Source organism: Raphanus sativus, unplaced genomic scaffold, assembly GCF_000801105.2.
Source record: "Raphanus sativus cultivar WK10039 unplaced genomic scaffold, ASM80110v3 Scaffold0832, whole genome shotgun sequence".
Classification (NCBI taxonomy): Eukaryota; Viridiplantae; Streptophyta; class Magnoliopsida; order Brassicales; family Brassicaceae; genus Raphanus; species Raphanus sativus.
The window spans coordinates 1-12,833 of NW_026616147.1; the positions used below are offsets into that span (position 1 = coordinate 1).

At 41.6% G+C, this 12,833-nt stretch overlaps 2 protein-coding genes and 1 pseudogene across 4 annotated transcripts; 2 read left to right on the forward strand and 1 right to left on the reverse strand.

The window, feature by feature from the left end:
• Positions 1 to 3: 3 nt before the first annotated feature.
• On the forward strand, positions 4 to 916 carry LOC130503144 (amino acid transporter AVT3C-like; the record flags this gene model as incomplete). Its single annotated transcript, XM_056997799.1, has 1 exon — positions 4 to 916. A coding segment is annotated over one exon (756 nt), but the record flags the coding sequence as incomplete, so codon positions are not given.
• LOC108854243 (uncharacterized) lies at positions 856 to 2,134 on the reverse strand (annotated as a pseudogene).
• Positions 2,135 to 2,169: 35 nt separating this feature from the next.
• Positions 2,170 to 5,409, forward strand: LOC130494462 (probable galacturonosyltransferase 3). Of its 3 annotated transcripts, none has more exons than XM_056997797.1 (8): positions 2,170 to 2,309; positions 2,444 to 2,490; positions 2,596 to 2,698; positions 2,794 to 2,925; positions 3,101 to 3,232; positions 3,311 to 3,645; positions 3,749 to 4,700; positions 4,787 to 5,409. In XM_056997797.1, the coding sequence occupies exons 1-8, from the start codon at positions 2,277 to 2,279 to the stop codon at positions 5,060 to 5,062; spliced, it is 2,010 nt and encodes a 669-aa protein (XP_056853777.1). In that variant the 5' UTR covers positions 2,170 to 2,276; the 3' UTR covers positions 5,063 to 5,409. The 3 variants fall into 3 exon arrangements, with proteins under 3 accessions (XP_056853777.1, XP_056853776.1, XP_056853778.1); XM_056997796.1 differs by having other exon boundaries at positions 2,172 to 2,309; positions 3,086 to 3,232; XM_056997798.1 differs by lacking the exons at positions 2,170 to 2,309; positions 2,444 to 2,490; positions 2,596 to 2,698 and having other exon boundaries at positions 3,090 to 3,232.
• Positions 5,410 to 12,833: the final 7,424 nt, after the last annotated feature.

Genomic DNA, 12,833 nt, shown 5'->3' on the forward strand with positions numbered 1-12,833 from the left:
CTTGGTCTCAACTCCATCAAGACCCTCACTCACTTGGCCCCTCTCAGCATCTTCGCCGACGTTGTTGATCTTGCCGCTATGGCCGTCGTCATTGTTGAGGATTCCATGATTATACTCAAGCAAAGGCCTGACGTTGTTGCCTTCGGTGGTATGTCCCTCTTCTTCTATGGGATGGGCGTGGCCGTTTATTCTTTCGAAGGTGTTGGAATGGTATTGCCTCTTGAATCGGAGATGAAAGACAAGGACAAGTTTGGCAAAGTCTTGGCACTCGGCATGGGATTCATCTCTTTCATATACATAGCCTTTGGTTTCTTAGGTTACTTGGCTTTTGGTGAGGACACAATGGACATCATCACCGCTAACTTGGGGGCAGGACTTATCAGTTCTATTGTTCAGCTGGGACTCTGCATCAACCTCTTCTTCACCTTCCCCTTGATGATGAATCCGGTGTTTGAGATAGTAGAGAGGCGGTTCTCGGGTGGGATGTACTCTGCGTGGCTGAGATGGCTGCTAGTATTGGCAGTGACTCTGGTGGCTCTCTTTGTGCCAAACTTTACAGATTTTTTGTCATTGGTGGGGAGCAGCACTTGCTGCATCTTAGGGTTTGTGTTACCTGCTTTGTTTCATTTGCTGGTGTTCAAGGAAGAGATGGGGTGGAAGCAATGGAGCCTGGACATGGCAATAGTGGGACTGGGAGTGGTTCTTGCTGTGTCGGGAACTTGGAGTTCCCTGAGTGAGATCTTCTCGGTCAAAGTGTAATTTAATGTGAGAGGTTTCTCACTTGTGTCCAATTACGTGTGACGTGTGAACCATTATATATGTGTATAGGGGTTGTGGTTTAAGAGAATCTGAAACTGTGATTGTAATTGTATGTTGATGATGGTTGGAATAAAAGACATGAGCGCTGTTTTCTCTATATGTAGTAGATACAAGCACAAATTACAAATGTGATAAGTCTTATAAAAAAGAGAGAGAGAGAGAGAGAGAGGGTCAAGTAAAGCATTGATTTTGTATAACAAAGTGTTGAGTGTGGTCCTTCCAGGAACCACCATGTTCAAGATGCCTCTCGAAGAAACAGAGCTCACCGTGGGACTTGATGGTGAGGGCGGAGATGCTTCTGGTGCCATAACGACCCTGTGAGATACACGAGTAAGAGTGGATGAGAGAGTTAAGAAAGGAAGAGGAGAAAAGAAAAGAAAGGAAAGGAAGGGGGTGATGTTACAGGAGGTCTAGGAATGTCGACGAAGATAGAGCTGAGATGGTATTCAATCTCTGGAGTGAAAACGGGAGGCAGGACAGGTTCTTGGTCCTTGAGAGTATCAGTCATCACCTCCTCGACCATAGTCATAAGGGGGAATTCAACACCTTGGTTTTGGGTGAGAAGGTGATTGAAAGCGTCTCTCAACCTGAGACACTGCAAGAGAAGAGCAACTGAGGGAGGGAGGTGGAGAAGTAGAAAAGAAGGAAAGGAAGGAAGGTAACCTTGGGCCAAGGAGAGTCGAGGTTGGCGTTGGAAAGGACATGGATCCCTGGAGAGACAAGCGTAACGAGGTGCTGCTTGTCACCGTGGAGTGGGCGGTTGGTAATGTAAAACATGGATTTGGACAAGACATGAGCGACAACAAGGTTGAAGCCGTTGTAGAGAGAAGCCTCCTTTTCGATCTCCTGGGCAAACTCGGCAGGGCTCTTTTCGCTCTGCAAGTAACGAAGAGGGAGATGTCCGCGGGATTTAGCATCGGGGATGGAGGAGGTCTCCCTGAAATTGGTGAGGAAAGCGATACGGCCATTCCTGCTGCAACCGAGCCACGTCCCACCGCCGACGAGGTCTCTACCTCCAAGCGTCTCTCCGTCTTCCCACCAACGCAGCGCCTCCGTTTCCCTTTTACACAAAATATTATTAAAAAAGGGATTTATTATTAATAAAGGAGGAGGCAGGGAGGGCATCAAATAAAATCAAACCAAGTAAACCTGTTGTGATATTCATCTCTATTCAGAAAGAGAAGAAAAGGGTAAAGCGGATGCGATTGCCACGAGAACACTGCTATGCACATGCTTCTCTCTCTCTCGCTCTCTCTCTCTTCTAAAAGAGGGAAGAACAAGGAAGGCTTTTTAGAAAGAAAAAAAATAAGTCAAAGTCGTCTTATAGTTAGTTAAGGAGTGCGTGTGGTTTTTCTTATCGCGGAACGGCAGCACGTGCACGTTTCAAAAACCGCTCGACTGATTTGCCTTTTTTTAAGAAAGTTCGGATTCTCACAGTCGCAGGGGAGCAGATCCAGATGATGATGATGTCGAGATGCTTCTTATGGCTGGTACCTTCTTCTCTCTCTCTCTATCTCTCTCGTTAATGTATATGATTATCTCTGCCAGAGATCTGATAAGAGTGGTGGTACTTAGCGATTGGTTTATGGTTTTTTTTTTCTGGTTTTGGTGGAGACAATTGCAGGTATTGCTAAATCATGTGGGTGGAGCCATTTTAGAGTCACAAGCACCGTAATGAATGAATGATTGATTGATTGATTCATCTTCCTTTTCTTTTCAACTCTTTTCTTCTTCTTATGATGATGGATGGGACTTTCCTTTCATTTTGTTGTGCAGCCACCGAGAACTTCAAGCTTACCGAGATTGTCCTGGATGTACTACTACTACTACTACTAGTGCTTCCTCTGTTTCTGCACTTCACTACGATCCAGATCTCAAAGTATTTGCTTCTTTCTCTCCTCTTTATCCAATAATCCTTTTTTTTTTGTGTGTGTGTGTGTGTTTTTAAAATCATTAGTATCTTCATTCATTCAGGATGTGAACATAGTTGCCACCTACAGTGACCATCACGGTAACATACGCCTTGGTAGTGTCAAAATGGGACATCTTTCATCTTCTTGGCTTTTCGACAATCCTCTTCGCCCCAACACCAATCCTTCTTCTCAGGTAGCTACCACTCTCAATGGAATAGACTTCGTTTGTTCCAACCCCAACCATGTCCTCCTCATCTTCTTATGAGAGATATTCATCCCTCCTAGAAGCCTACAAACATCTTTTTTGAGATTTCCTTGGATTTATCCTTTTTTTTTTATTTAAATGGAATTAGCTAGTGATACCGCAGGATTCATTTCAAAATGATTCTACTAGAATGGAAGAGAATGCTGCAACTTATTCTACAACTAATCAGTCTGGTGAAACCGATAACCATTTTCCACACATGGAGTTTACAAGCCCTGCTAAACTCAAGCGTCAGGTGATCTCTCTTTCACATACCCCCTTCCTTCTTTTGACTCGAATTGTAACATTAGTATATTTTTGTATACCTTTTCAGAGTTTACGTCAGGAAAGGAGAGCTCAACGGACTCTCGACCTGATCCAACATGATAAGGAATCTGATCACCAGATGCAAGAAGCTGCCATTCACAAGTCTATCACCTTTGAAAACTCTGTCGTTGGCAAATACAGTATTTGGAGGAGAGACTATGAGAGCCCCAACGCTGATGCTATCTTGAAGCTTATGAGAGACCAAATCATTATGGCTAAAGCATATTCCCATATCGCCAAATCCAAAAACGCTACCAATCTCTACCTTTTCTTGATGCAGCAGAGTAGAGAAAATCAACGTGTTCTGGGTAAAGCAACATCTGATGCTGACCTTCCTTCCAGGTACTTTACTTTTTTCACATTCTTCTGGTCTGTATGGGTTGTTGGTGAACCAGCTATCTTTTGCTGTTTTTTTTTTCACTTCTGAATCCCTTTTGATCGCTAGAGCGCTTGAACAAGCAAAAGCCATGGGCCATGCTCTCTCTCTGGCAAAAGACGAGTTATATGACTGCCATGAACTTGCTAAGAAGTTTCGGGCCATGCTTCAATCCACTGAACGCAATGTAGATGGACTGAAGAAAAAGGGCACCTTCTTAATTCAGCTGGCCGCCAAGACATTTCCCAAGCCATTGCATTGCCTCAGTCTCCAGCTTGCGGCTGACTATTTTCTTCTCGGTTTCAATGAAGAGGAGGATGGAGTCAAAAAGGATGCCAAGTTTGAAGATCCTTCTCTCTATCACTATGCCATCTTTTCAGATAACGTCCTCGCAACATCAGTCGTAGTCAACTCCACTGTCCTGAATGCAAAGGAACCGGAGAAGCATGTGTTCCATATAGTAACAGACAAATTGAACTTTGCTGCAATGAAGATGTGGTTTCGCGTCAATGCTCCTACTGATGCCACGATTCAAGTTGAGAACATCAATGATTTTAAGTGGCTCAACTCCTCTTACTGCTCTGTTCTACGGCAGCTTGAATCCGCAAGGCTCAAAGAATACTATTTCAAAGCAAATCATCCTTCCTCTATCTCTGCTGGCGCAGACAATCTCAAGTATCGAAACCCAAAGTATCTATCGATGCTGAATCATCTGAGATTCTACCTTCCTGAGGTGTATCCGAAGCTGGACAAGATCCTGTTTCTTGACGATGACATTGTGGTGCAAAAGGACCTGGCACCTCTATGGGAAGTAGACATGCAAGGAAAAGTGAATGGAGCTGTAGAGACGTGCAAGGAGAGCTTCCACAGATTTGACAAGTACCTCAACTTCTCTAATCCAAAGATCTCAGAGAATTTCGATGCGGGGGCTTGCGGTTGGGCATTTGGCATGAATATGTTCGACCTGAGAGAGTGGAGGAAAAGGAACATCACAGGGATATATCATTACTGGCAAGACATGGTACAAAAGACAATTTAGCTAGCTTTCGTGTGATAGAAATGTTTCAGGTATATATGATCTAATGTATAATGTGAAAACTTGAACAGAATGAGGATAGAACGCTGTGGAAGCTGGGTTCGTTGCCACCGGGGTTAATCACATTCTACAACCTGACATATGCAATGGAGCGGAGCTGGCACGTGCTGGGGCTAGGCTATGACCCAGCGCTCAACCAGACAGCTATAGAGAATGCAGCAGTTGTGCATTACAATGGGAACTACAAGCCATGGCTGGGTTTGGCGTTTGCCAAGTACAAACCTTACTGGTCTAAGTACGTCGAGTACGATAACCCTTACCTCCGTCTATGCAACATAAATGAATGAATGAATGAAGAGGTTGGGCTTTGGAGGAGTAGATCACACGAGGAGACGAGAGCATAATACATATTTTTTGTTTTAGTATACCATAGGAACCAATCAAGAGAGGGCGAGGATAAAAATAAAATCAATCGTTCTATTGTTACTTTTAGTATTAAGTTTCTGAAGCGTAAGATCATCTTTTTCAGTCACAAACAAAAGAAAAACAACTTGCAATCAAGGACAATAGTGAGCCCAAAGCTTTGTGTACGAAAGCTCATCCTTCTATAAGCTCAGAACTGTTTTTTTTTTGTAACTAGCTCAGCTCAGAACTGTTGCCTGTTGGTAATGTATGTGTTATATAGGTTTGCCTCTGTCTCGTTTTTCAGTGAACTCAAAAATGAGTGTATTTTCAATGGCTTTTTTTATTTTTTACTCAAAAATATTTCAAATGTATTTTATTATTAATTTAAATATTTTTCTTATTTAACAAAATTTACAAATTTTTACCTAAATACTGTTTCATTTTAACTAAAACTTCATTATATACATAAGTTTAGTTTCTAAAAAAATACAAAGATTTATTTAAACTTATAGTTATAATATAAGAATATTAAAAATTTGTAAAATTATAAAACATAAATATTAGTCCTTTAGGTGTAATATAACTATTAAAATTATAAAGAATAATTTATAGATGAAAAAGTTAACACTGAAATGAAGTTTTGAATACTGTTCAAAATTTAAAAACATACTATTTGTAAACTTATTTTTCCTTCGAAATGGTACACAATTGGAAAAAGTTTTCTTTCCTTTTATTTGTCTTGCCTCAAAATGATAAAAATTAAAAGTTATTGGAAACTGTTTTAGAGTAACCCTAACAGAAAGTTCTCAAACAAAATATTTAACTATATGAATGATTGTATATATAGATATCTGTATTTTATTAAAGAAATTTCGAAACCATAAGACATTTTGAGAAGGAGTTCTCATGATTTTGAGATTTTCAAAGCAAAATTTAGTTAAATGTTTAATTTATATGTTTTGAGAACATTGTTCTTGACATCTCGTAAGAACTTTCCAACAATCATGTTCTTAGCTCCTCGCTTGTTATCTTGGATGCGCAATCATATAAACTATAACATATAAACTATAAACTATAAACTATAACATAATTTCATAATTTAATAATTTTTACAAAAAAACATAATTTAATAATACATGCTAGCGGGAAGATGCTCCCACGAATTAGGGGATGCTCTCTCTCAATAGATAAAAAGATTAGATTCCTGCTAAAAGTCTTCTTTAGCTCCTGAGACAGATATCACACGTCGCTTTGGGATTCACGATCTCATTGTATTTGTATCTACTACTTAAAACACATCTACTCATACTACCAAGTCTGTGAAGATGATTGAGTTAAATTGCTAATTGTTTGCTTGGCCCCATGCATCTACGAAGGGAGAAAGAGAGGGAGTCTACAATCTCGCAATTTATCAACAAAAATTAAAAGGAAGGTTTCTGACTATTCTGGTCCGTAAGAGAGGAGCATCTGAAATAATGATCTCATGTTTAAAGTATTAATTTTTTATATCTGACACTTCAAAAGAAGGCTCAATTAATTGTTAGGGTGTTGACTTTCTGTTTAATTATTAAAGAGCCTTCTGATGTCATCCAATCATACACACTTTCTTCTTTTCTTTATACACCTCAGACGTAATTATTTTGGTTAACTATATATAGAGAACCGTAGATATGTGTGGTGCGTTCATTAGTGGATTTGGAATACGCTTTATAAGCAGCAAAATAGATCTTTGAGAAATATATTTAGATTGAAGATTAGGCTCGTTGCAGTGTACAATTAAAACAGAAGAACAATAAACCATATGCGTTAGCTAGATTATAAAAGTGAGATAATGACAGGTTGATGATGTCACATGGAGGAAGATTCAGACAGATTCATCATTGATCTCTCAACTCACCCCAACTATGCAAACTATTCAATATTAATTTATCATCTACTTGTTAATGCTTTGGGAACAATACTTTTGTGCAACGCACGTAAACGAGAGGATGCCAAAAACAATAAAACCAGATATTATTGAGCTTTGTCTACGCTTTTTGTTAATTATAGATGATTAAAATTTGATAGTATTACTCGCATGAGACTTCTCGAACGAGCAATTAAAGATGATTAATTATAGCTTTGTCTACGCTTTTTATCTTTTTGGCATCAACCGGCTTAACCGCATAAACACTTTGTAGTTTGTACAAATCTGCTTTCATTTTTAATGATAATTCACATATTTTTTTTTAAAAAAAAGAGGAATCATTTAAAACACACAAGAAGCCAATAAAATTTCAACCAAACGCTCTTGGCTACTCTTGATCATAAACTCACTTGGATCAATAATTTTCAAAATAATCATATACAAACAAAAGTTACATGAGAGGTGAGGTAAGAGAGGATTGCTTGTTCAATTGCGACATGACATGTCAGATGTCCCTTTTGGAATCTTTCAGGTGTATATTTATTTATTTAAGTCATTTGTATCTTGAAAGTTGAAACCCTAGCTTTTGTTGCTTTAATCCAAAAACAATTAATAAAGGTGAAAAGAAAGTACATATAGGAGCCGATCGATCGAGTGGGTTGCTTGATACTCTCGGACCTGACTACTGCATTGGACAAACGAGTCATCGGAGATTCAGGAGACTCGGGTAGGTAATTTGAATAGTAAAAGAAGAAATGTGATTATATATGGAAAAGATTCTACACGGTCTAACATTCTACCAGAAAAAAAGATTGTACACGGTCACAACCAAAGATTCCTTTCATCCATCTCTTTTCCTAGATCCACTTATGATTGATTCTTTCAAGCAAACAAAGATTATCTCTCTCACTCAATCTTTTGATAATATACTTGTAACTGGATATGGATTAGTAAAGATTCAAATGATACATGTGATGATGAGGTCGGCTCACACAATTAATTATAAATAAGAAGGGGTTTGACCTTGTGAGCAAATTGGGTTTTTATTTAGCTTCTGACTTATCTCATTTTGGCAGCTCTCTTATTAATTTAATTTCTTCCTTTTAGCAATAACAATCAATAAAGGGTGTGGGGGAGCATCTTTGCATTGATGTGTAGAAGAGAGAGGTGAGAGAAAGAAGCTCCCAGCCACTACTCCCGATGCAAGGCGCCCTTTCCCCGAGATCTTAAAGTCTGCCGTATTTTCTCGCCGCTTCCACCGCAAGAACCATCGCCAGTATACCGCCGATAACCTAACTTCCTCCTTTCAAAAATTCCTTCGGTCAAATGGTAGATCAAGACATGGTATCTCCACATATGAGCTCTCTCTGCTACGACAGGCAGTACTTTTCAAATTTTGAAGCAGTAAAGATATCATCCAACCTAAACTAAAGTCGGCTCTCCTGGTTCTACTTTACCTCTTATTGAGGAGAATCTTCGCAATCTCTAACAGCAGCACATCATATCTCCGAGTACTCACAAAACTCAGGAGCCATCTCAACATTTCTTATGGCGCATAAATACTCAAGAATGGAGAAGGGGAAATGGACAGTTACTTCCTCTAGAGACAACAGAAGAGCACCGGTTCGACTCCCCCCGAGCGACAACGCGAACCTGATTGAAGAACACAAACTTACCCTGATAGGGCGTGTGACAAACCCAACAGTACAGAAGACACAATGGGTGGTGGACTGGCTCATCCAGTACTGGAACGTGGAGGGAGAACTCACAGGAAGGGAACTTGACCCTGATCTTTTCCAAATTCGCTTCACCTCAGAAGAAGCCTTGCAATATGTGCTTAGGAAAGGACCGTATCATTACAAAAGATGGATGATTCTTCTCCAGAGGTGGGAGCCAGTCGTCTCCAACACCTTCCCTCGAATGATAGCTTTTTGGATAAGAATCCATGGATTACCACTCCACTACTGGACAGACCTGTCACTGACTATGATTGGGGAGGAGCTAGGCAAGATCTTAGACAAAGATGCCAAACACGGCAGGATGAGAATTCTAGTCGATGGTCTACGAAAACTAGAAATGAGCGTCCCAGTTGAAGTAGATGGTGAAATCATCACAGTGGATCTTGAATACGAGAAGCTGGAGAAGCATTGCTTCATATGCTATTCCCTCTGTCACGAGAAAGACACTTGCCCTCTTAATAGGGAAAGAGAAGACAAGGTGGAGGCTAAACAGGGAATCAGCCAACACAACACTCTAAGGAAGCTGGAGGATCATCGTCGTAAACACGACCACAGAAGATCTCTTACTCTGAGCTCTAGAGACAGAGGACTAGACTCCAGAGAACAGCACTTCAGCAGCTATCGTTCAGTCCACTCTCGTCTGCAGGACCCAAGGACAGAACGAACACCCCACCAAGAGAGATCAAAATCTAACTACTCCAGAGATGAAGAAAGAAGAGTTGTTCAGGGAAGAAAACGAGAGAGGGACAGAGACCAGCGGGAATACTCATCTCATCATAGCTTTCCCCCTCAGAGGAACCTCACTCCAACGAGAAGAAACTCCAAAGACCACTCTCCAACAAGATATAGTAAGGAAGCGAGGAGATACCAAGACGAAGGACAAAAAACCCAAAGCTCTCGTACTCCTCCTCCTCGGCCTCCTAGAGAATCAATGAACTTACCGGTGGTTCCGGAAGGTGGAGAAGTGAACAGCCGTTCTAGAGAAAGAATCTCAGCTCTTCATAGGATTGAGGACCCTCTGCCCCTCTCAACAGGAAGAATCTCTGCACTTGAAAGGATTGAAGAGGCAAACATTCCTTCGAATGAAAGGGTCTCTGCCTTGGAAAGAATAGAACTCCCTCAAGAAGAACCACAGAGAGAAACAGGTCTGTCAAGTTCTCTTCTAGCAAGGTTACAGGATGTTGAAGTACATTATGAAGAAGAAAATACCCAAAGCCCACTCGGAGGGGAACCACAGCGAGCTCCAGCAACCCTGAGATTGGGATCGGCTTCCTCCTCAAGGAAAAAGAATCCACCAAGAGCTACTGCAACAAAAGCTGCACCTACTAGGCAAGTCACAAAAAGGGCTCCAGCCAGGAAAGTCACAGGAGCTGCAAAACCAAGAGGGCAAGCTAGCCCACTCCAAGGAGCACGCTCCACAAAACAAAGAGCAACAAGAGGAAGACCCCCAGCAAAAAAGCGTCTATGTGTAGACAAAGCTGCGCAAGTCCAAGACTTACCTTTGAATAAGGATGCAATTATCCCAGTTGTGGGGAAGGTAACAGGTGCAAGTTCAAGCAAAGGAATGGTGGATTTTCGCGATCCATCAGACCAGATTCCTTAGCGGTATTAAGTTGGAACTGTCAAGGTTTGGGAGGTGACCTGACAGTTCCAAGAGTCCGAGAGCTGAGGAATGTTCATGCTCCGGACATTATGTACTTTATGGAAACAAAAAATTCAGATGCTTTTGTTCTTGCAAATATTGAAACCGTAGAGTACAAGCACCACTTCCTAATTTCTCCCACTGGCCTCAGTGGAGGACTTGCTCTGTTTTGGAGAAATAATATTGATCTCACAGTTCTGTCTTCCTCAAAAAATTATATTGACACAAGGGTGATCCACAAAGCAAGGGAGTTCTACCTAACGTTCATCTATGGAATGCCACAACAGGAAAATAGAGCTGCTTTTTGGGAAGAAATCTCGGAGATAGGACTAGGAAGAGATTCAGCTTGGGTATTAACGGGTGATTTCAACGACATCTTGGATAACTCTGAAAAGGAAGGAGGCCCATTGCGAAGTGAAGGCTCATTTATCCCCTTCAGAAGCTTTGTCTCTACTAATGGGCTTTGGGATGTGAAGCATACGGGAGATGAACTCTCTTGGAGCGGAAAGAGACATACTCATGATATCAAATCACGACTAGATAGGACTTTAGCCAACCTGGCGTGGGCGGAGTTGTACCCTGCTAGCTGCTGCAGCTACCTCAGATTTGAGGGATCGGACCACCGTCCACTGCTAACCTATCTGGATGCAAAGAAGGTCAAGAACAAGAGGCCCTTCCGTTATGACAGGAGACTCAATGAAAATGAAGAAGCCAGGAAAATCATTGAGGAAGCTTGGAGGAAGGGAACAGAGGAGCAGGTGGAAATCAAGATATCAAGATGTCGACATGAGATCATCAAATGGTCAAAGATCCAGAAAGAGCTGTGTACAAAGGCAATGCTCCACAATCAACAGGAGCTGGACAAAGAGTTATCAGCAGCTGCCCCAGATGCTGGGAAAATCCAGGCGTTAACAGAAGCCTTGAGTAAGGCTTACAGAGACGAAGAGATGTTCTGGAGACAAAGGAGTAGGATACTCTGGCTGCAAGGAGGAGACCGTAACAGTGCGTTTTTCCATGCAGTTACAAAAGTAAAGAAAGCCAGAAACTGTATTACGACAATAGAAAATGCAGAGGGAGTCCCGGTGTTTGAAGAAGAAGATGTAGGAAAGGTTTTTGAGAAATTTTATCAGAAGCTATTTTCCTCCCAGGGAGTCACAGACTTCAGCACAGTAGAGGAAACAATCTCAAGAGGCGTAACGGAGGAAATGAATGATGCCCTCTGCTGCATTCCGGAAGCAGAGGAAGTACGAAAGGCATTATTCGCCATTGATGGAGGAAAAGCTCCGGGAATAGATGGCTTCTCTGCAAGCTTTTATCAGACATTCTGGAATCTGCTGGGAGCAGATATTTACCGAGATATTCGGACTTTCTTCACCACGGGCAGAATGATACCTCAGATCAATGAGACTCACGTCTGCCTAATCCCAAAGACTGAAGCACCCAAGACAGCAGCGGAATATAGGCCAATAGCTCTCTGTACTGTGAGATACAAGATTATTGCGAAGATTATCACACAGAGATTGCAACGTTTCTTACCAGATCTGATTTCCAAGCATCAGACTGCCTTTGTACCAGGAAGAGCCATCTCAGACAACATCCTGATCACCCATGAGACCTTGCACTATCTGAAGGCTTCGGGGGCGGTTAAACGATGCTCAATGGTCATTAAAACTGACATGAGCAAGGCGTACGACCGTATTGAGTGGGGCTTTCTGGAACGAGTGCTAAGCAAACTGGGATTTAGAGATATTTGCATTGGCTGGATCATGGAATGCGTTACAACGGTGACCTACTCCTTTCTTATCAATGGAGCTCCTCAAGGAAAAACGATACCAGCAAGGGGTTTAAGGCAGGGAGACCCCCTTTCTCCCTATCTTTTCATCTTATGTTCAGAGGTGTTATCAGGATTATGTAGAGTTGCCCAAGAGAAAGGGAGGCTACCAGGTCTTCAAGTGGTGCAAAGAAGTCCACATATCAATCATCTTCTTTTTGCTGACGACACCATGATATTCTGCAAAACAAATGAGTTAAATTGTCGAGCTTTGAGCGAGATTTTGAGGAGATATGAAGAAAGCTCAGGTCAGTGTATTAATCAGGATAAGTCCACTATAACCTTCTCTTCAAAGACACCAGGGCATATCAAGGACAGAGTGCGATCCTGTTTGGGCATCACCAAAGAAGGGGGAATGGGGAAGTATTTAGGGCTTCCCGAAACATTTGGGAGATGCAAGAAGGATGTCTTTACTGGTATGGTGGACAAGATCAGACAGAGATCACAGTCTTGGACAACTCGGTTTCTCTCAGGAGCTGGAAAGCATGTCATGCTTCAGTCGGTCCTCACTGCTCTACCTACTTACTCCATGTCAAGCTTCAAAATCCCCATCTCACTTTGCAAAAGGATCCAGTCCATCTTAACTCGTTTTTGG